The sequence below is a fragment of the Danio rerio genome, chromosome 12 (assembly GCF_049306965.1).
Source record: "Danio rerio strain Tuebingen ecotype United States chromosome 12, GRCz12tu, whole genome shotgun sequence".
Taxonomy (NCBI): domain Eukaryota; kingdom Metazoa; phylum Chordata; class Actinopteri; order Cypriniformes; family Danionidae; genus Danio; species Danio rerio.
The window spans coordinates 25750016-25774803 of record NC_133187.1 but is presented as its reverse complement, the minus strand read 5'-3'; the positions used below and the strand labels follow the sequence as shown (position 1 = coordinate 25774803).

Here is a 24788-nt window from a genome sequence, read left to right as displayed (position 1 = left end):
ATAATAGTTTTAATAGCTCAATTCTAATAAATGATTTATTTCATCTTTGCCATGATGACAGTAAATAATTTTTTACTAGACATTTTTCAAGACACTTCTATACAGCTTAAAGTGACATTTAAATGCTTAACTAGGCTAATTAGGTTAACTAGGCAGGTTAGGTTAATTAGGCAAGTTATTGTATAATGATGGTTTGTTCTGTAGACAGTCAAAAAAAAAAAAAAAAAAAAAAAAAAAAAATATATATATATATATATATATATATATATATATATATATATATATATATATATATATATATATATATATATATATAGCTTAAAGGAGCTAATAATTTTGTTCTTACAATGGTGTTCAAAAAATTAAAAACCACTTTTATTCTAGCCGAAATAAAACAACTAAGACTTTCTCCAGAAAAAAATATATTATCAGACATACTTTAAAAATTTCCTTGCTCTGTAAAACATCCTTTGGGAAATATTTAAAAAAAGACAAAAAAAAACTTTTTAAGGAAATAGACTAACAAACTAATTTCAAGACCTGTTCTATTGAAGTTTACTCTGCTGAAAAAATAAATAAATTAATAAATAAATATATAAATAAATGCATCATGCTTCACTCAAAAAAAGTAGCCTGGCTCCTATCAACACTCCAATACCCTCTTTTATGCAGTCTAATTATAACCTAATTAGATCAAAAACTCCAATATTAGTATATTAAGAGGAAAATGAAGAAATTAAATTGTGACACTGAAAATGCAGCACTTTTAAAACAAATTACATTATACAACACATCTAAATACTTAATTTAAACAGGGGTAATAAGGGCAGAGATATACACATATATCTATGATCGGGAGTTTTCCTGGATGTTAGTATGCAATTTTTTTTAATTACGAAAATTATAATTTTACATCACTTTTCTACATTGATGGATCAGTGATCGCACAGGCATTCCTGACAAAAAGCTTGTGTTTGTGTGTACAGAAATGTACTATCCAACCTCCCTGTTAAATTTGATCTAATCCGTGTCCTGAAACACACCTCCTCTCCTGCTTTCACTTCTCATACTGACGGAGGGAGCGATTTGTTTGTGAATGAATCTCCGTTATGAACGACTCGTTCACTAGCCGACAATAATACAAGTTTCTGGCATCACAGCATCTCGTTGTCATATTTCTTTTGCATTGTTTGCTGATTTTATTCAACAAAACTAGCATAAGCCGAGTATTTAGTGCGAATTGGAGCTACTTTGCCTTATGGTGAATGCAGTAAGTGACTGTATTATCATCAATAACGCTACCTTTTTAGCACAAATTTCAGAACATACAAAAACGTAAAAAACTTAATCTTACCTATGAAATGTTCTGCCTTTGTGCTTTGTTTTCTTTGTTTGCTCGTTACTAGACTCGTAGACAGCGCTAAAGTCCCGTATCTTCACGTAATAATACTGTCTTGTCTAGTGCGGTTGAATGACATTTGTCCTGGGAGCACTGTACCACTGTGGCGGCGCTATAGACGCATGCTCAGGGTCCCTATGCGATATCTAGTGTATATATCTATGTCACAAATTGAGGAGCGGGGAAAGGAGGCGGGGTGGAGCGACAACGTGGGGAATCCTTCACAAACTGAGGAGCGATCACAAACCAAAACCGGCAAGAGCGTCAAAGTAGCCAGAAGTCATTCATTTTTTTAACGAGAACCGGCGGTGAGAATCAGCGGTGCGTCTTCATTGGCTATGACGCAGTTCGGCGGCAAGCAATCAGAATGAAGTAGACCACCGTTTGAGAGGAGTTCAGAGAACACAGACCTGTGAACTTTGGTTCCGACCACAGTTGTTCCCAAGAGTTTGATTATTGCGGTTCCTGGATTTTCAATTATTGAAAATCACGACGATGTGGGGCCCCCTAATCAAGCGGGGCCCCCCCCGGAGCGTGCCCGTCCGCTGCGCTACTGTTTATTATATTTAATAGGGTCGCACTATATATAAAATATAAATAAAAATACAAACATAATAATAATATATTTAATAATACTACTAATTTTGATAAAGCTTTTAGAATTGCCAGATTTTAAATATATAACATAGTAGTTGCCAGTTAGAGATATTAAAAAAAAAGCTATTGCGACCCCTAGGGTGATTATATTAGATTAACGACACTGCAACAGTGTCAGTTGCATCAAATCAATTTTACAGAATCATGTTAAATTTTTCATCTTTTTTGCACTCATGTACATTAATAATAAGTACAGGTCACGACTGAATGTGGAGAATGATATCTGAGTGGCAGTCTCCAAAATTAAACCAACAATGGACTTTCAGTGCACAACATTTGTACATTTTTAACCCCCTCCGAAAATAGTGGGGGGTCGTGAGTCACTAGCATCGCTATTTTAGAGAAACAAATATCACAGAGGAACACCACATCACTGTGCGCCCTATAAAACTTCCAAAACATTAGCATTCCACCAACCTTGCGAACAACAAGTGCATCGTGGTTTAGGCTCTGTACAAAGAAGAATACAGCAGGAGCTGGGAGCGGATAGTCATCTCTCAGCAGTAGAGACAGGAAACCGATAGCAATGTGCTCAAATTTCCAAGGTCTGATGACACAAATCAGAATAATCACAAATGAGTGATGCTTTCAAAAGTTCAGTTTTAGTGAAAACAATCAGTGTGACACTTACAGGTCCCTGTCATCTAGACATTCCAACAGATCTTTTACAAGCTTTTCATATTTCCTGGAAAAGCAAACAGCACAGATTCACCACACCATGTTAAATGAGACGTAAATGTTGAGAGTGTGTTTGTGTGTGGCACTTACTGCTCTGCCTCGCGGTTTTTAGCTTGTTGAACTGCCAGTCCCTGCTGCAACTCCTGGTCTTCTGGAGTACTCATGTGTGGAGTGGGTTGGCTTGAATTGGTGATGCTCCGGCCTAGAAAAACTGCATTCTCAGGTACCTACAGATTCATCCAAGGAGAAACCGAGTTTTACAGCACTGCCATTCTACACATGGCAGTCAAAAAAGGTCCATTGTTTTTTGGCAGCTACACTGAATATGAATTTCAGCTCACACAGAAATTACCTTACTTTGCCTTAAAATACTTCACCCTCATAAAAAAATAAACACTACTAAAATAACAGGATTACAAGGAACAAATAATAATTGTGGACACATAAAGGGGTTAGTTGACCCAAACAAAAATTCTGTCATTATGTTTTTGTACCTTTTTTTTGGTTGAAAAAACAATTAAAAATAATTCAATATAGAATAGTAGAACACAACAGAATAATAATATGCAAGACATGTAATATTACAATTGTTCTGGGTATATACAATATGCTTTGGTAAAAAAAAATAATAATAAAAAATAAATAAAAATAAATAAATAAATAATTGTTTGTTGACCACAAATTTATTAAACTTCATTAGAGCAGCAATTCATTTGTACGTTTTTAAAAAAGCACAAAAGCAAATTCTTAAAGTCCCCAAGAAATCAAAACAAACCATATGATTTTCTTAGCTCAAATTGCTAGTTTTGTGGTGGTCCAAAAATGCCTTTCCTGTTATTTTTTCAGTTAAACCTTCAGATTATATACACTACCAGTCTAAAGTTTGAAGTCAGTAGGATTTTTACATGTTTTAAAATAAGCTTCTCCTGCTCACCAATGCTGCATTTATTTAATCAAAAATACAGTAAGAATTGTAAACTTGTGAAATATTATTGCACTATAAAATAACTGTTCAAAAGTAGTTTATTATTTAATTTACTAATTTTTTCCAGTGAATTTAATGATGAATTTTCAGCTTCATTACTCCAGTCTTCAGAGTCACAGGATCCTTCAGAAATCACTCTAATATTAATTATTATTGTTATTATTATTATTATTATTTAATTGTAATAGTAATAAAAGCAATAATGACTGGAGTAAAAAATTTACTTGAAACTACATACTGTTGTAAAAAGGAATACATTTTTTATTATTTTTGTCTCTTTTTCTTTTCATTATACAATTGTAGTTGTATTGCTTTAGGTGATGTATACTATCCAAACTTCTTCTTGAGTGTGATATGCCTTGCATACTAATGAAGCATTTTTGCTGAAGTAGATGAAGCTGATAGAAATGCAAAGGCCTGATTGTCTAAAATTAACTTGAGCTCTGCAGTGAAACTTCCTGTGAGCAGAGATGGGTTGAAAATGAACAGAAAATTTGCAGTTGAGAAGTCTTGTGCTTTTGACGTTGTGCAGAGAATTAGTAGAAAAAGAGGATGTATGTATGGGTGCGGCCAATGGAGTAGTGGGGAATGATTGACAAATGACAAATTTTCACTAAACTCCACCTGTCAATATCAGCTGCTTATAAAAGCTTGAGTCAGGAAATAAAAGTTGTTGCACACCTCCTGAATGTAACTTTTGCATTGCATTGAGGATACCAGAATTCTGTGAATCGAATTATTCATTTGTATCCAATAAATAACTAATATTTTTGACATTGAAGAAAACTCTCCTGAACTTTTTTTATTAAACATGCATTGAATTGATTTACTATTCCAACAATACATTAAGTAATGAATAAATATTTAATAAATGAGTATTTAACAATTTAACTTTTTTCTTTTTTTACAGTTAATAAATGCCGCCTTGATGAACAGAATAATTTTCTTAAAAAAAAAAATTGACCGCAAACGTTTGACCAATAGTGTAGATCTTAGCAAATAGCTGTGGCTAACATATTTAATTACGCTGCTCCAGCTGTCAGTTTTGACAACAAACAGAAATGGTGAGAAGGTCTGTTAGGTTGTAATAACTCTACCCAAACCCTTTTCCCCATTTTTCTGAATGAAATGCCAACTTTACTGCATCCATTCAGCTCGCAGTAGAAAAAACAAGCCACACTCACCGTTTTGTCATTTAATATTCCTTTTCTCTGGCACAAGGGTGTCAAAACTTTTTTTATGAAGGGCCAAAAACCAAATGTGATTGAGGCTAGTGGGCTGAAGGTAAATATAGTTGCCATGGCTAATTTTCTAATTTATTTGATAATATTTAAAAATGACTAGAAAACATTGCTTTATATTAACTAATACAGTATTTTATGTTATTTTTTAACATTTTATAATAATCTTATTACAGTGAAAACAAAACAATCTACTTTGTAACAGAATTACACTAGTTTTTGCCTTGATTTACTCGTCTTCTGCATAGTCCTCTACATGTTGAGTGACCATATTTACATTTTAAAAAATCTGATTGATTTACAACATTTAATTTTAGTTTGCTCTTTTGTAGCTCAGCAATAAAACAAAAAAGGTTAAGCAAATTAGAAATTACAATCTCTGTGTTAAAGGAAATCGCCCCAACCTATCAAGACTATTTAATTAAACATTAAAAAAAACAATCTATAAAACAGTATCAATGTAGTTTCAATTTAGAAGTACATGGTATAGAAGTACAAACTAGAAATCTGGTTTTCAAATAAATGTCAGAATAAAAGTTGCCAAAACACTATCATCCTTTTGCAAAAAAATGTTTTCTATTTATCTGAATCTCTAATATTTTTTTTAAACAACATTGGGATGAGTAAATTTAAAGTTCATTATTCAGTTTTAATTTCTCGTTCAAAAATATTAATGGCACAACGTAGTGGCACTATTCCCAAGTTAAAATACAAAACTGGTGAATCTGCTCACAGTAAAATCGATGCCGATGGTCTCGTACTGACGGTGAACTTTGTCTGCAAGGTCGTCGAAGAGTCTGACAATGGAGGGCTTCTCTAGGGACATGGCAGAGCTGAGGCCTGAGCGTACAATGGCCGGCCACGTCTGAGCAATGCAGTCCCAGTCATGCAGGTTAGCAAGGCACACTCCACAATGGTTTCCAAGCAAGCAATACAGCGCCCCCTAAAGCACAACAGAATAAAAACTATTACTAAGTCAAATAATTACAATAGGATCTATTGATAAAACATGTAGAAATTTCTAGATTACAGACCTTAAACTGTTGCTGTGTGACATCAGTGCGTGTGGGCTCCAAAAACTCCAGTACACGTGGAGTAATATCTCTGCAGCAGAAGTTATAGGTCCCCAAAGCTGTAAATAAAACATTTTGGGCTTTGCTGCGAACCTGTGAGGGCCAAAAAAAGTCTTTCAGAAATATTCATAAAATCAATGGGATAATTTTAATAAACAAATTTTTGGATGTAGAATCAGACCTGGCTGTAAGTGCTGGTAGAAAGACGCAAAAGATCTCTCAAAAGGTCCTGATGAACAGTCTTGTATTCACACCCCTCGACCAACAACTTTCTCATCTAAAAAAATGATGGAACCTTTTTGTTAGGTTGCTGTATGCATCACACTGGGTGACAAAACGCAGGAGATTTGCTGATCAACAGAAAGTTCTTTTAACACACTTTTGTACTATTTTGGCTACAAACTTCTCCTACCATCTCCCTATTATGGCATATCTATTTTGTGCGATCACAAAAGATTTTGTGCTAGGTATTTGAATTGGCTTCTACCTCATGCTGAAGAAGAACTCTGTCAATCAGAAGAGCTCGGATGTGCTGTTTCTTCCCATGAAGCTGGAAAGAATAACAAGGTTCATGAAACAATTACAAAAATAAAATGCCACAGGAGATTTCTCAAGTCCAACTACCCACCCTATTTTCCATCGACTTCTTCACTAGAGTAAAACTCTTCCAGCGAGAGTCAAACTCATGTTTGTGGGAACCTTTGAAATGCATCAAGTCACTGATGATCTGAGAAAGACAAACAAATGTTAGACCTAAAAAGTTTAATAGCTATTATAAACTGTATCTCTGGTATGTTTGAATCTGATTGGTCAGTCACAAGATTCAAAGGCATGTTATTCACAGATAACAACCACTTAAACTAATAACACAGGCTCATTTGAGTGCTTTGAATTATCTTAACTGATAGCGAACCATATTTACGATATGCTTGTCTGTCATTTCTGTTTTTGACTGTTTGGTGCCATCATGTCATGGAATAAAGTTACAACCAGTGCTTAATTTAAGCCGGATCTTGCCAGATCCTGTTCCAGAAAATGGCAGATATTTGTGTTTTGTGTTCCAGTATTTTTTTAATGGATCTGTCATTAAATTGTGGATGGTGAATACCTATGTGTGTATGTGTGTGAGAGAGAAAGAATGTAAATGAATGCAAGCCGGTGCAAGCGTAGGCTGTGTGGATTTTGCGCACACACATACGACAGTATTCACCATGTGCGAGTTAAAGCAAAAGTCACGTTTAACTATTGGCCCTCAACAATATTTTCAGCCAATCTGCTTTCTTATGTTCAGAATCACTTTCATTATTGTTTTGTGCGCAGTGAGCAGTGAATATAAATCATGGCATAAGGGCCAACCTAAATAATATTTGTATTTCCAAAATGCTAAAGAGGCAGTCAAACATACTGTCATATTTTAAAACAACGAGTAAATCTGATAATGAGCATGATCAAACGAGAACTCGAGAAGACGAAACTGCATGAATAGATCAGGATAGCAGGGGACAGAAGCAAAACAATCTCAAGTCAGCCAGAAAACAGGCCAGAAGAGGTAACTGTGTGCTCTTCTTAAAGATTAGACAAAGTGAGTCATTTAAATATTATTTTTTCACTAGGCATATAAAAGTGAACTGAATAGTAATTGTTCATACAATTTATGTTTGTAGCTACATGTTTTTATTATCCAAGACTGACCTATAACGTTATATGGCATAAAATAATTAAAGACCATTCAGAAATGTGATGCTCTTTTTTTTTAGCCCTATCACAGTTTATTGACGTCATGTTCCGGGAAAACTGAAATTGTTTGGTGGACATTGGTCCCGGTAACTTTAATTTCCTGGTTTTGTTCTGGGAATAATTCACTTACAAATTAGGCACTGGTTACAACATAGGTTAGTTAGTGTATGTTCCATTCAGCTGTTTTCATTTCTGTCAGCTTTGCATTTAAATAGAAAATGAACTATAAAAACTACAACTATAAAACTATTATGGCTTACAGAATGTTTTGTGTCTAATTCTTAAGTTTGGTGGGAAGTAGCTGTGTAATAAGCAGGATAAAGTTAATCTGGGTGGTTGTTTCTGCAGAATAAAGCTCTTCAGACAAGACAAATTCCTGTTAAGCCAGTCTGGTTTTATTATGCATTAATAACCACCTGGATGTACTTTTTCCCTTATATCCCTCCCTCAACTGCTATATGATTAATTGGCAATAGATGCGATTTATTTTGCTCAAATATCAACTGCGTACATTTACCTTGATAATGGCAAATAGGGATTTGGTGTCATCCTCTGAGTGTTCCAGAATATAATCTACAGAAAAGAATTAAAAGATGCATTGGGGTGACTGTATAAAGAATGAAAGTGTGTGAAGTTAGATGCTATAAATGAGGAGCACTTACGAAGCAACTGTCTCATCACTTTGCAGACAGCCTCACGGTAGTTTTCTCTGGACTGATCTGTGGAAAAATCAGCAATGTCTTATGGGCTGTGAGGCTGATATCCTAATCTCTATCATCATGATACACTACCCATGTCTCTACTTGAACATTCATCACAACAACTTGAAATGGGCTTTATAAATATAGTTTGACTTTTTTAGTTGTGGCTTACCATAGTCAACACCGATGTACAGCTTTGTTTCCTCCAAATTAACCATGCTGGGCACACTGCACAGAAGAGAATTAAGAAGAAAATAAACTTTCATACTGAAGCACCATTTATCAAAAGTTTAAAGGTCAGTTTTATTTGATCAAACTGCATTTACTTGATCAAAAATACAGTAAAAACACTATTAAATGATAAATGTTCCGTTTCCGACTGATGATTATTGAAATCAATTTAAGGACATGTTCAAACTTCTAATTTGATGCTCTCGGTTCAGTTGGCTTTTAAAAAAAAATAGATATTTAGTCCTGAGCGTTTAACACTGGCATTTAACAACAAACCTACACGCATGAAGAGAAACTTGACTTGTCAGTTTATTACATTTATTTTGAAACAGAACTTACTAAGCATTTAAACAATTGACTATTTAAAGAGGTCAAATCAATCAAAGATTTTCTCTGAGGAGACATTTTGTTTTGGATCGATCACTCTTTCTGCATTGTGATTTGTTGTGCTGCTTCCAATGAATTTTGTTGATGATGTGGCTAGATTATATGTTTTTCTGGGATCTACTGATGTTCAGAAAGTTTAGAAAAACAGCATTTGTTTTAAACAAAATGTTGTTAACATCATTGTCTTTACTGTCTTTTCTGATCAATTTATTGTGGCTTTGCTAAAAATAAAAGCTGTAATGGTTTTAGGACTTACAGGCCAGTGACTGTAGACCCATCAAGAGGTGGCAGCATACTTCCAGCACCCAGCAGACAGTGTTGGACAATACACAGACTCTGAAGAACATCATCTCTGTTTAAAATGCAGAGTGATATCAGCTTTAGAAAAACAACACTGGTAAAACAATCACCAAAAACATGAAGTTTAAAAATTCAGACCTGCTCATTTCTTGCTCTCCCTGTGCATATCTTTGCAGGCGCTGTAGCTCTGGCTGCAGCAGTAGGTCCAGAACGTAGAACACAAAAGCGGTCTCCTCTGTGCTGGGTACGTGCCACTGAATCTCCAGATTCCAAAGGTCCCCTGGACGGCCCCAATCCTGCGAAACAAATTATGCATGAAAGAAAAGAGAATCCATAGGATCACAGGATATTGCTCCATTGTATTCACTAAGGTCCTGTTTAACCTGGTATTGGCATGCTAGTCAAGATGAATTATGACTACATATGTTCAGAAGTCATTGATATTGTTTTCCTCTTATTGTGCCACACTATATGTCACTTTTAAATGAAGCAGGATGTAAGAATACTACTGAATAAATAAGCCCATGTTATTTGCATTACATGCAAACAGGACATCAAAGGAACTAAATGGATTTAGATATCAATTGCATGCCATGTTTTGCTACAATGCAGCAATACATGCCATAAACAGCCCTTTTTTTACCACAACACATCCTATAATGACCTCATGTAAGGTCACTTAGCTAAAAGTGGGTGATTTTTAGTGTCCATTTGAAAGTATTTTTATCATGTGAGCATTAACAATATGAAGACAGTTCAACCTAATGAATATTCAACTACCATGAAGTGGTTGAAAGTGGACAAGCTTAAATTGTTAAGACCTTGTTTATATTATTTGTGATTAGATTGACAAAAACACATTTTAATAACATGTAAAAATGAGACCAAAGAAAAGTCGCAGTACCTTAATGGGCAAGTACTCTTGCAGGGGCCTGCTGAAGCCACCAGGGACACTGCAGTAGTCTGTGGGGTAGATGAGTGCTGTGGAACGCAGGACATGATGTAGTAGGTTGCAGGCCAGACTGTAGCCTTGCTTACAACGCAAGCGCAGGGTCAGCTGTAGAATCTGCACCAGCTGTGTGCGGTACGGGAGCAGCTTTTCCCCATCCACGCGAGTCACCTGAAGATTAGCGAGAGGCGTTGGCAGTGTGAGACACAGTAATGAGTGTTAGTGTCTAACAGATGGCTTGTAAGGTGACTGATTTGAACCTGTTTGGAGGTAGTGACTCCATTAATGCTTCTACAGGAATAAATACACTATAGAATAAAAACTGTATAAACGTATAAAGTCCATCCAAATTTTATACCATGATTTTCTCATTATCACTCCATGGTGCTTGTTTTTTTCTTCTACAAAATTTAAAATGTAATATGATATAATATAATATAATATAATATAATATAATATAATATAATATAATATAATATAATATAAAAGCTGCACTATATTGGAAAAATCTGACATTGCGTTATTTTTTATTTTTTGCGATACATATTGCGATATGAATACAATTTTACCAAATTGTTTGAATATCCATATTTGTGAATGAAGAAAAATAATTTATTTAGACTGGTTGTGGTGATTTTGTAAGGTGTGAATCATGTTTAAAAAAAAATTATAACAATAAATAAATAAATAAATAAATAAAATTGCAAGAATAATTACAATCGAGCAAAGAAAAAAATAAAATAAACATATCGTTATGGTTTTCCAGAGAATCAAACAGTATTCAGATAAAGAAATTTAATATTGCAATGTAAAAAAACAGTGTAGTCTTCATTGCATTCAGTGCATTTTTTCTACATTAAAGTTACTAATCTTTTATGTTATTGTGCCTGGAAGCTTTACACTTTTTTGAAATGTCTTTATAACACATGTAAGTGATAATGTTTCACTCTGTTATGGTTATTTGTTGCAATGACTCCACAAATCTCATGTGTTCTCAATTTTCTTTTTTAATGGATTAAAGTCATTTAAAAAACAACAAAAAAAAGCTGTTGAATATAAGAAATCCTTTTACTTTTGTGCAATTTAGGAGCCATGTGCACCCACTGATAGGTAAAGACTGCTCTCTCTTTCTCTCTCTAAGGTTGCTTTATTGGCTTGACATTTACAGAATTGCCAAAACAATGCAGCTTAAGTAAAATCCAAATTGCGGACATTTTAGGAGATTTAGAAATTGTGGTTGGACACATTTTGGTGGAAAAGGTGTGTCTCTGTGGGTCTCTGTAGAGCACATGAGATTGTCTGTGTGAGTGACAGATTGTGCACACAGAACCAACAATAGGAAACAAAGCGAGAGAAGATTTTCCACTGGTTAATCAATGGCGAATTTTTGGCTCAATTAGATGGATACAAAAAAAAGTGTAAAAGGAAGATAATAATAGTATTATTCATGTGTCACCACCAAATATACTTGGGTGGCCGTTAATATACCTGGGCGATCCGCACTGCACTATGAAACCTAAACAATTTGATTAACAACGTTCATATTTTTAACATTATGCAGAACAAATATAAGTCATGAAGGTTTTAAATGACAAGAGGGCAAGTGAATGATGACAGCATTTTTCATTTTGGCGGAACTATTTCTTTAAGTCTGTTGCTAAACTGATGACTTTATAATCTAATAAGCATAAAACACACAGCATGCATTTTTTAGATCAATAATTTTCACGGTTGAATGAAAAGCTTATCATTGTAATTTGCAGTGCATTAAAGGATTGAATTATCTGCACATTCATGAATAATACATATGATGCTGACTCCAAAGAATCACGGTACAAGGTATATAATAATGCCTACTATACAGAACAGTCCCAAAGTCAGGACAAAGGCTATGATGGGTAAGAATGCCTAATTAACATGATTCTGTGATGCAGCTTTTCAAATATTTCATATGCATTATAATACAGTGGTCTTTTCACCTCAGACAGAAGCTGTAGGTTCCAGAGCAGTTCTTTATCCAGTTCTTCCTCATTTGAAACATCTTCATCTAAAAAAACAAAAAACACAACCAAAAACACTCAAGTAAGGATGCTGACATGCTCTCAGTATGGCACAGAATGTGGTTTTATTTTCTTGTACGCACTGGCAGTTAGATGAGTAATGGCGTTACAGCAGTGCGGTACAAACAGCCTGAGAGACTCAGCAGGGTGACACTGAAACAAAGCAGAGGACAGTTGAATCAATGCGGTCTCGGAGTCATGTTTGCTTGCATGCAATGGGAAAAGACACTACCTTAGAAGCCGCTCTGCACATGTCTGCCACCATTCTGCCTGCGACACGAGTCTCAAAGATGTTGGTGGTGGCGAAGTTGAAGACTTTTTCGAGAGCCACCTATAGGTAATAACACCTCATATGAGTCACCCACACACACACACACACACCTTACTGAGAGAAGATCCTACAGAAATACATCTAATATAATCCTCAAGAACTGAATGTGATTTGATGCTCAAGAAATGAATAATTATAGTTATATCTTATTGCCATCAATGATAAATGCTGTTATGTTGCTTAGTATTTTTGAAAGTGCTGAAATATGGTTAGCTACATGATGGCTGCATACACACTGCAGATCCTGATGGTCAATTCAGTTTTTTTTGACAGGCTTGAGTCGTCTCTTAAAAGTTACATGTATTCGATTGTCTGCATTTACACTGCACATGACAAAGACGCAATGACCAGGAAAAAAAAAAAAGAGTGGGTGCTGACTGACAGCTCATAAAGAAGGAGTCTTCATTCCTGTACTTAATCTGTTCACAGGGTTTAATTTTATTTAACTCTTTTGATAATTTATTTTACTTTAGTTTTTGACAGAAAAGTTCTCATTTGGCCATCTTCTTTTAATCTAGGATTGTGCTCAATACTTTAAGGTGCACTCCTTAAAAATACTTTTTGACTCATGCTTGCATTGGATAATATACGGAAACATCTCTGATAAATAGTAATAAGCTATTAAAATAATAATGATAGCCAATGGATAAAAGGTCAACCAGGTGGTTACGATGCTTGTTTAAATACCTGTTGGTTGATATCATTCATTATGGTTATTAATGATGTGCAACTTGCATCGACAGGTGAAAATCCGTTCTACCTGCTTACACTGCGGACAAGGATCCGATTCTTTTTGGATACATTTTTACATATGAACATAGCCTGAGTCTCTTATTGTAAAAAAAAAAAAATAATAATCTGAATTGAGTCACCTGAACCATGCAGTGTAAATGCAGCCAATGAATATCTTTACTGACTTTTTGGATTCAGTGCATTGTTGTTGAATTAAAAAATATAGTTCACCCAAAAAATGACAATTATGATTCACTGATTCTTCCATTTAAAAAAATACTTACACTTGAATTGCTCCAAAACAGTAAGAGATTTTTATTGAATTTACTGTTGAACACAAAAAAGAAGATATCCAGAAGAATTCTGGAAACCAGCACGCAACCACTGAGATCCACAGTAGGAAAAGCAATGGTTATTGATTTCCAGCATTCTTCAGAATAGCTTCTGTGTTTTTTTTTCAACAGATCAAAATGGAATGAAATCAGTCAAGAGTAATGAGATGAATTTCATTATGAGAGAATTTTCATTTTTGAGTGAACTAACCCTTTTATGGAAAATATAAGTACAGCAAAATTATATATGAAAAGTCAAAAAACTTTGTATTTGTGTGTAGTCACAATGCTCAATCTTTCTGCAAAAAACACTATCAGATTTGATTGGCACAACAACTGAGTTGTTTTTTAACCATTTATAAATGCATTTCAAAATTTATGAGGAAAGAAAACGAGCCAATTAAATAAGCAAGTAAAATGCTACCAAAACCTTGAATGTCTCAAAGGAGCACTGTGTCAGAATGGTGCTGAAGGTACAGTAGGTGAAATTGCTTACACATGACTTGCTGCAAAACAGTTAGGTTTTTTCTTGTGTTTTTGTTGTTCTGTTGAACACAAAAGAAGATAGCCTGAAGAATGTTGGAAACCAGAAACCACTAAGATTCATAGTTGGAAAAGAAAAAACTACCAATTTCCAACATTCTTCAGAATAGCTTTTTTTTGTTCAACAGATCAAAACAACTCAAACTGTTTTGGAAAAAGCCAAGAATGATTAAATGATGAGAGAATGTTCATTTTTGAGAGAACTATCCCTTTTATAGAGAGTGCAGCAAAATTATCTACTGAAAGTCAAAACAACTTTAAACATGGTGACTACACACAAATACAATCATTCTGTGCAACACGCTGTCAAATTTGATGGGCAAAAAAAAAAACATTTATGATTGCATTTCAAAATGTATGAGGAAAGAAAACGAGCCCAATTATTAGGTTACAAGAACTAGCAGTATTTCAACTAAACAAAGCATTAAAATGCTATTAAAACCTTGAATATCTCCATGGAGCACTGTGTCAGAATGGTGCTGAAGGTAGAAGAAAGGCCCAGCTCCACCAGACTTTCTAAATGAGTCATTTTCTCTGTCTCTGTCTCTTCGCGCGTCTGCTCCAGTGTACTGCTGTCAATCAATGCAAAACACCTACAGGCATACAAAACAGGGCATAAGCCACAAAAATAAAGCTTATACTTTAAAAAAAAAAAAAAACACACACATACACCACACACACCACACACACCACACACACACACCACACACAAAATGACTCACCTGTCCATAAACTGCAAAACAAAGTCTTCAAACTCTGCAGAAGCTGAACACAACTCTCTCTCCATCTACAAGAAGAAAAAAAAGTTTATAAACAAATACAGAATAAGCTGCCTTTTTTATCATCTGACCCACAGAGTGGCTTCATTTCCAAATGAATGACGTGTATATTGAACATCCTGCACACACATTTGTATTGGTGCCAAATTAGAGAGACACATGAGTTTTTTTAGACCATCACCCAAGTTTGCTTGGCTTTAAATACATTTGTTGAGGTCTAACGTTTATAATAAATGTTGTTTACATTGAAGACCACTCCTATTTTTTAGTCCTTATTTTATTCTGAATACTTGCATTTTACAAATTAATTACATTACATTACATTTTAAGAATTTGTAGCAAAATGAGAGAAACTAAAAACGTGTTTATAATGCAAGTGTTTTGTTTAATTTAGAGAAACCAAATTACAAATGGAATTTATTAATACTGAAATTTTTAGAAATTATTATGATGTGTCAGGGTTGAGCGCTAGGGATTTTTTTATACTTGCCCTGCCAAAATTTTCTCTTGCCCCTCCAAAAAAAGAAGTTAGCCATTTACTTATTCAGCATAACTTTTCTTTAAATGCAACTGACAATTTAAAAATGATTAAATTAAATACAATACTGATTAGATTAATTAAAGCGAAGGGTTTAGTTGAAAACTACAACAATTTTATGTCTTTTGTTTGTTTAAAACCCACCAAAATGCCTAATTTTAGAAACCGGCTCATTACATCAGTCTATAATACTGTCAATATTTTTATTTTTCATTTATTTGTAAACCTAGATTTAAAATGCATTTCACTTCTTGTTTTTGCTTGATCCGTGAAGGTAATAATCATATTAGCCTACGTTTTAATCAATTATGGCCTTTGAGTTTTTTTTAAGATAAAGACTAAGAATGCAGGGGATCATGCAGGGGAACTGCAGTCAGATCATGAAGCAATGTTGATCTTTCTTTCGAGGTGTCGAAATGAAGAAAACAAATGAGCAAAACAAATGGTCTGATACAAAATATAAGATTAAAATATGGAATAATTATCAGATGGTAATTTCGGTAAGTTTTTTTTTTTGGTCAACGGATAAACAGCATGCTTTCACTTTTATATTAGACATGAAATGCACATTTGATTTGGTGCGGACTCGAGCACGATTGCAGAATTCACATATGCCACGAACCGCTCTTGATGGGCAAACGAGAAAGGTTCCAAAACAAACGTCTGGGGATAAAAGCACGCAATTGACAAACAGTCGCATCCAAATTAACTTTAGTGACAAGGCAGCACTGGCCCCGATAGGGCCAGTAACCATTCTGTATACTGTCCCGAGGGTCTTGCACGCTGGCCCCGAGCCAGCAGTCAGTCCTTATTGTTGACCCCTGTGTGTGCTTGCCATATACAAATTGCCAATACTGTGAAATATTTCCCAAAATATGTTTAACAGAGCAGGAGTTGTTCACAGTACGTCCTACAATATTTTTTTCCTCTGAAAAAAGTCTTATTGACCCTTTTCACAAGACTGTTAAGACGAGTTTAACGGTCATCATAATCTTAAATCCTTAAAAGTTTTTAATATGTAGATTTATTTTTTAGTAAGAACATTTATGGATGTATTATATCATCTTTGCATCAAATGACAAAAAAATTACTGGTCATGCTGTTTTTAATGCAGCGTCTAGGGGACAGGACAGTAAATTTGATGTTATTCTCTCTTCTGGCTGCCGTTATCAGTCTCACACAATTTTTTCTTTTTTTCCTGAAAGTCTTGATAACACCATCGCAGAGTTTTGCTTCTATTATTTCCTCAAATATAGTTGTAAAAAATTATTCATTGTATTCTCCCATTCACTGCGCTCTAAGTTTACCCAGCTATGATGCCTTCCACTACTGACAAACGCAGAAAAGTGAAAAGAGTCTATTTGTTTTATTTCAGCTAGAATAAAAGGAGTTTTTATTTTTTTAAGACCATTTAAAGGTCAATACTAATTGCATAATAATATAATCCTTAAGCATTTTTTTTCAGTTGTCTACAGAACAAACCACTATACAATGATTTGCCTAATTACCCTAACTTAATTTAGTCTTAATTAGCTTAATAAGCCTAATAAATTTAGTTAAGCATTAAAATCGCACTTTAATTTTTATTTATTTTATTTCTTTTTTTTTTTTTTTTCAGATAATGCTTGTTATATTTGTGGATTGTTTTGTTGGGGCTAGATAGGATTGTATATGGTGTGTGGGTTGCTGCAAAACTTAAAATGCTGTTTGCAAGAATAGAAATTCCATGACGAATACTAATTCTAGGATTTTAAAAAATATATAGTAAAATATTACTGTCATCATGGCAAAGATAAAAGAGATCAGCTATTAGAAATGAGTTGTTAAATCGATTGTGTTTAGAAATGTGTTGAAAAAATCTTTGCGTTAAACAGAAATTGGGGAAAAAATATACAGGGGAGCTAATAATTCTGACTTCAACTGTACATATGTACACACATGTACATATACATCAACATATCATTTCAGGTTTTTACCTCTGTCAAGTCATTCTTGTCGTGGAGGGCTGATGAACAGTCCACTAAAGGCACTAAAGTAGTGAAAGTAGCAATGAACTGGAACGTGATCTAAAATCAATAAATATAAAAAATAGCGGTCAAACAGAGTATTAAATTAGAAGAAAATAATTTCCAAGTTGTCATAATTTGATTTATTTCTTATTTCTCTATATTGATTAGCTCTTTATGTGTGTAATTCACAGTTTAACCCACCATGCATTTGCTGAAGTCATTAGGGTCGACTCCAGGCAGTGCTCTCATAAGCAGAGGCAGGACGTGCGCAGGGCCTTCAGGATAATGTCGGCCGCCGCTGAGAAGACTGCGAGCCATGCCAATCATGCAGCTGAGAGTGGCAGTAAGCTGGTGTGGCTCTGTCAGTGTCTCCATAGCAGGATACGTCCTGCAGGGGGAAGCAGAGTCACACATTATACACAGTGGCTTTTAGTTGGTTCTTCCTTTACAAACAGACCAGCTCCTGCTTTAACACTGAATTCCAAGATGACTGCTTACAGAGTCTATTTACAAAGATTGGATTTAAAAACCCTGAAAGTGAATAAAGGAAGGTACTATATGGCATACGGTAAAGTTTTAAGGTTTAAAAATCCTACTCAATCATCAACATGATCAAACATTTGCTGAAAAAAACCATAGTCTGTAAACATCTACAAGCCTTTTAACTCACTCCTTTCAGATATTCCTTTATTCACTCTTCTTCTTCATTCTTTTATATCACATTTTACCTGTTTTTCTGTTTTGTTTTGTTTTGACGCATTTTTATTATTTGTTTTTATTTTTATTTTACTTGTTTCTTTTATTCTTGTTTATGTAAAGCACTTTGAATTGCCATTGTGTATGAAATGTGCTATATAAATAAACTTGCCTTGCCTTACCTTTATTTATCAGGGGTCACCATAGCAGAATGAACTAATAGTTACTCTGGTATGTTTTACTGGTTAATACCTTTCCTTTTTCTTTTTGTTTTTATGCATTTTTTATGAATTAAATATGATATATTAGTTAATTTTAATTACAATTATTTATGTGTATGTTTTGCTCCTCACATCTTATTAAAAAACTTATTTGATATAATCTTATGAATAAATAATATTAGGAAATAACATCATTATAATGTATATTTAAAAGCTTTTCTTGCAAGCAACCTTTTACTGTTATTTCTAAGAACTCACTTATTTACATTACAAGCAATCAAAGTTTTATCTTCTGTTTTCTGTATGCAAAAAAAATCATATTTAGCTAAGTTTGAGCCTAAAAATAAAAATATAAGCTCATTATTTCCCTATATTACACTACATTAGTCAACGAAAAACCATAAAAATTTTCTTATCATATTTGTCTAAAGGTAAAATAAAATTTCTGACTGCTATTTCATGTCAGAATTTACATGGTTAAGACTTTATACAAAAACTAAATTTGAATAACTGTAAAAAAAAAAAAAAAATGTTACTTTCAATCAGCTATTTAACATAAGCCATTGTTTAAACAGCTATTTAACACATATGGAACTTGTCTGATTGTAGTCTAGTTGTAGTCTTTGTAGTCCGTCAACTCTCATGCTTTCGTCATTAAAAGCAACCAGACTACAGTTGCACATGTGAAATAAAGCTAATAATATTGTAAAATACAGGGTTCCCACTCTTTAATGAACAGCAGATTAAAGAACTTTCAAAATTAATCAATTATATGCAGTTTGATTAATAAAAGCATTTTTATTAATGACTTTTCAAATTTGCAATTTGCACCCCCCACATGTGTTTTCTTAACATTTCACTTAAACTTAATATTCATTCATTCATTCAATAATTTTCCTTTGGCTTAGCCCCTTATTTATCAGGGGTCACCACAGCATAATGAACCGCTAAATATTCCGACATATGTTTTATGCAGCAGATGTCTTTCCAGCTGCAACCCAATAACACAAAACACCCATTCACTCTCACAGTGACACACACACACACACACACACACACACACACACACACACACACACACACACACACACACACACACACACACACACGGGCCAATTTAGTTAATCCATTTCACCTGTACCGCATGTCTTTGAACTGTAAGGGGAAACAATAGTACCCAGAGGAAACCCACATGAACAAAGGGAGAACATGCAAACTACACACAGAAATGACAACTGGCCCCGTTGGAACTGGCTGAGATGTGGCAGTGTTAACCACTGAGCCCCCATGCCACCTACGCTTAATATTTACATAAAAAATGTGCTAATAATGATGACGTTTTGAATGTTTATTTTCATTTAAAAAAAAATGTGCAAAACTTTTCATGTTCATGTTTTCATGTCATCTTCAAAGAACTCTAAGAAAATGTGTTTAATTCAATACAAGCAATAGTCAAATGTGGTTTCTGAAACTTTGATAAAATGTGTGTTGTCATAGTTCTTGTACAGGATTTAAATTGAAGATTTGTAAATTAAGAATTTTCCATTTTTTCCATTCTGTTTATGACAGCATCACAGTACAATAGTTGAAATACCACAATAAACAAATCTCATTTCAAATTTAATTCAAGCACTGACAATAACCCATGTTTGTTTTAAGTACTTTCTAGGACTTGAATACATATGCCTAAAATTCAAGTACTTTCAATAAGTGTGGGAACCCTGTGAATAACATTTAATTACTTTACACAGACCGATCATTTTGCTTTACAAAACCTTAATGTGTCATCAGAAGTCGTGGCTATTGATTTGCACTTGTTTGTATGCGTTTATTTTTTATCTAAAAAACTTATCCGTTCACTGCCATTGTATGAATCATCAAGGATCACACATTCAGGTCAAAATCTTCTTTAATGTTCTAGTGAAAAAAATAATAATAATTACCTACATCCTGAATGACCTGTGGACGAGTACTTTAACTTTTTTTTAATTCTTTCAAGTAAACTATCCCTTTAACCCCTAGGTTAACAAACAGGGCTCGGAATTAACCTTTGTTCTTAGTAGCACCGGTGCTCCTAACTTCACAACTTTAAGCAAAGCAGACAAAATTTAGTCGCACCCACCAACAATTATGAGCACCGTTAATACACGTTTTATTTTAGCAAATTCTATTATATATTAACACTCTAATCACAGCTAACAAATAAACAAAACTCTGCATGCAATCACCGGCCCTGCACGCATTGCTTGACGTAAATGACATCAACCGAATTAACAATAATCACTGTGTTGTTCTCACGGGTGCTGTCTGATATTGCACAGATGATATTGACTTATAACTTATTATTTGCATACATCATCTTAATAGCAGTAACTGTCTTTTCATGAGCTGTAATATGCTTCATCTCAGTGAATGTATCCTCTTTAGTGATGGTGAATAACGTATCAGTCGCATGATTGACAGCATCGTGATGATTAAATGAAGGACTAAATAACGTTAGAACATCTAAAATGTGTAGATTCAGTGGCAAACACTGTTACCTGAAACCTCCGTCCCACCGGCTTTACGGTGAATGCTTTAGTCATTATCATAGCGGACTTTAAACATTGGAAGTCTTTCATCCACTCTTTAAAAAAGTGTAAATGCTGGACTGACATTTATTACATGATCACTAATCAGATGTGTCATTAGTTGTAACTTTAGGTGGTTTCTAAAACTAAATCTGTCTGTTGTTTACATTCTCTCAGATTCAGATCTTTGCGTTTTCGTGGCTGTAGCTCCCTGTCATCGGAACCGAGTGATTGACAGCTGATATTAACCAAACCATTCATGTTATGTTATAGCACAGTGGGCCAATAAGAAGAGCTTAAAGGCGGGGCAAGCATTGCATGCTTTGTTTACTGCAGTTTTAAACTATTCCTGAGTGCTGCGTTTGGTGTTTTTAGGTGCAAAGATGCTTAATGTGTGAATGCCTTCCAATTCCGCACATGTGGTGAACATTTTGCTGTGAAAACTGGTCGCACAACATTTATTTTATGCACTCGCACATATGCTCCCAAATATTTTTTGAGATAGATACAATTTTGGGCGCATATACGACCAAAACAGTCGCAATTTCGAGCCCTGACAAATATGTGATATTTGCCAGTTTTGCCTTTTTGTGTACATATTTTTATGTAAATGTGGCACCATCTAACTAGTCTTACATTTTTTTGAGAATCAAAAGTGGATAATGCTAAATACAGGTTTAAATAGGATATTAATTGTTTTATTTTTAAACGTAAATTGCATATTTCAAATGTAATTTTACATTATCATAAGAGATCAGAAACCCATATATTCACCCACACCTACAAATCAGGGAAGTAAGTAAAGGACTCTCTTGTCTACTTTGTATATGACCAACCAAACCTTCCATCTTAATTGAAAAACAATCTTAACATTGCCATATTAAGCCAGCCCTTAAGCTGATAAATAAGTGTGATTTGCCTGATTTTAAAGCCTACTTGCTGTAAAAAATGTGAGGCAGCTCCACACACTTACTTCTCTAGCACAGGTGGGATGACCAGCTCTGGTCTCATGAGTGCCAGGTTCTGCAGGGCCTGAGCTGCATCCATGCTGCCCGTCTTGCTGAACATGGCCATCAGCACCGGCTGCTTCATGCTCTCCACAAAGTCGGTCACGTCCTGGTCTGTGAGTTTGTGAGTGCTGGGAACAGGGGTGATCCAGCAGGGTTTCTTATAACGCTCCCGATGCAGTCGTCGAACTATACTGGCAGGAAGACGCTGAAGGAGCTTCATCAGTTTCATCTGTGACAAAATAGAAGCAATATTTAAATATGATTGACACTGATCAAATCTCTCAAAATCATTAAGATTTTCAGTCATGAGGTTTTCTATCACAATATATGGATAAAAATCGATTCCCATTATCCCTAGTGATATCTCACAGTTTGTCTTATTTTTGTCTTATGTGCACACAAAATTATTCTTGTACTTTACATTATTCCAGTTGAACCACTGACATGGCACAGACATATGGGGCCCTATCATACATCCGGCGCAGTGTGGCACAAGGCGCGGCACAATAGTCTTTTGGTAGTTTCATCTTGGCGCAAGAGTCGTTTTGAGGCGTTGCGCTACGCTGTTTAAATAACAAATGCATTAGCGCTCATTTGTGCGCCCATAGGCGTTCTGGTCTAAAAAGGAAGGCGTTCTGAGGCAGACCGCTGGCACGTTGCTATTTTGAGAAAATATATTAGATTTTTCATTAGACCAAAACTAACCCGTTCTAAACCTCGCTTACGCACTGCTTAATACGCACAAGAGAGCAATAGGCAAATATCTTTACATATAAAAAATTAAAATATTAAGGATATATATAGGATATAATAAGAATAGATATAGGATATAAATATAAAGGACTAAAATATTGCAAAACATATTATTTTCTAGCCTACATAAATATGAAAAATCACTGCTTTTATGTCTTCATCTCGGGAGGCTTTTCAGTTCATTCATAACAATTTGCTTTTGTATAATGTTATTATTATTAGCAGTATTATTTATTATATCCATATTTATATTTGTTTTATTAAAAACAAGCTTAGATTTGCCCACCTGTCAGGTTTTAGACCATATGGGGTACGGCATGTGTTTTAGGATATAACTCAGGTTTTTGAGCACATTTTGTTATTATTATTCATTTGCTGGAAATTAGAACTGAATTTAGAAATAGTTTTGAAACAAATATTTGCGCTTAAACAAAAGTATTTATTTATAGACTAATTGATGTCTGTGCGTAAAGGTTTCCCTATCCAAGAGCGAATGTGAAAGTAGTTCTATTATCTCTCATTCTCACGCAGTAGATGCTCTGTTTAACAGTTTTCTGTTAAAAAACTGTTAACTGTTAACTGTTTGCTTGTGAAATGCTCATTTTTTCCACTTAGACTTACTTTGCGTCCTGTAAATAGCGAATGCGCTCTTGGTGCGACGCAGCTGACTCTTAAAGGAAATGGGAGATGAGACTCTGATTGGTTTATTTTCAAAACACACCTATAACTCATTAAGAAAATAAACTCAACCCTTTTAGACCATGCGCCACGGCGCAAGGCAGATTTCCCGTCCTTATATTAGCAAAAACGCATCCTGACACGCCCTGAAAGCATTTGCGCCCTGCGTTTTCTGCTCTGCGCATGGACCGTCAAAATAGAGCCCATGGAATGTTTTGAAGATGTTTTTTGGTAACTGTTCTGACTTTGAATGAGTCAGGACCATTGCTGTCGATGGAGGATTAGAGAGCTATTAAATATCATTTTAAATATCTTAATTTGAGTTTCAAAGATGAATAAAGGTTTGGATGATTTGGAACAACATGTAGGCAGAATAATAATAACAGAATTTTCCTTTATATGTGAACTAAACATGGTGATGAAATTCCTTCCCCTTAGCAAAAAGAAAATAAATAGATTCAGCAGGGGAATAAGCATTGAACGTGTCATGTTTTTTTCCTGGGAATAAAAAAAAAAAACTGTTGACATAAAAATTAACCAGATTTTGGTAAAAACCCAAATAATACAAACATAATACAAAATAAATAAATAAATAAAAAATCAGTTGTTTAAAAGTACTGAACCACTGAAATTTATTTAATACTTTATATAAAAGGCTTTTTTGGTGATGGCAGGTTAGACACCTCTCATATGGAGAATGAAGTCACATGAATTTCTCAGGTGTGAGTTTTACACATACTTCAACAGTGTAAAAATCTTGACTGTTCTGTGTGTCTCGCCAATCAAATCTTCAAAATTATATTTTATATTGGATTCAAGTCAGGTGATTGGCTGGGCCATTCCACAGCTTGATTTTCTTTTTCTGAAAGCAATTGAGAGTCTCCTTGGCTGTGTTTTCGATCATTGTCTTGCTGAAATGTCCCCTCTAGTTTCATCTTCATCATTCTGATGATGTAAATGTTAGACTGCAGCAGCAAATATTGATTTACACTGAGGAAGGGCAGAGGGTTGCTGAATAACTACTGAGAGATTTCAGCTGCTGTCTAGGCTTTCACTGCCTTTCTACACCTCCTTTTCTTCATGTGTTCAATACTTTTTCCCTGCATAATTTCATTTTATCATGCATAACTTAAAGCACCCTTAGAAATATGTTTTTTAAGAAAAATGGTGACTTGTTCAGTACTTATTTTCCCTGTTG

The 24788-nt window shown here is 34.5% G+C and overlaps 1 protein-coding gene across 2 annotated transcripts in view; it reads right to left on the bottom strand.

The window, feature by feature from the left end:
• psme4b (proteasome activator subunit 4b) overlaps nt 1-24788 on the bottom strand; it is a 63300-nt gene that overhangs the window by 19355 nt on the left and 19157 nt on the right. For both annotated transcript variants that reach the window (XM_005156206.6, NM_001191020.1), the window contains 22 exon segments: nt 22123-22388; nt 17864-18050; nt 17630-17719; nt 15059-15123; nt 14779-14929; nt 12631-12729; nt 12482-12551; nt 12318-12385; nt 10294-10509; nt 9528-9685; nt 9346-9441; nt 8644-8699; nt 8433-8489; nt 8288-8343; nt 6662-6760; nt 6521-6583; nt 6215-6310; nt 5995-6126; nt 5694-5903; nt 2825-2961; nt 2688-2741; nt 2474-2603 (listed from right to left, as the gene is read on the bottom strand). In XM_005156206.6, the coding sequence (XP_005156263.2) occupies nt 2474-2603; nt 2688-2741; nt 2825-2961; nt 5694-5903; nt 5995-6126; nt 6215-6310; nt 6521-6583; nt 6662-6760; nt 8288-8343; nt 8433-8489; nt 8644-8699; nt 9346-9441; nt 9528-9685; nt 10294-10509; nt 12318-12385; nt 12482-12551; nt 12631-12729; nt 14779-14929; nt 15059-15123; nt 17630-17719; nt 17864-18050; nt 22123-22388 (2556 nt within the window).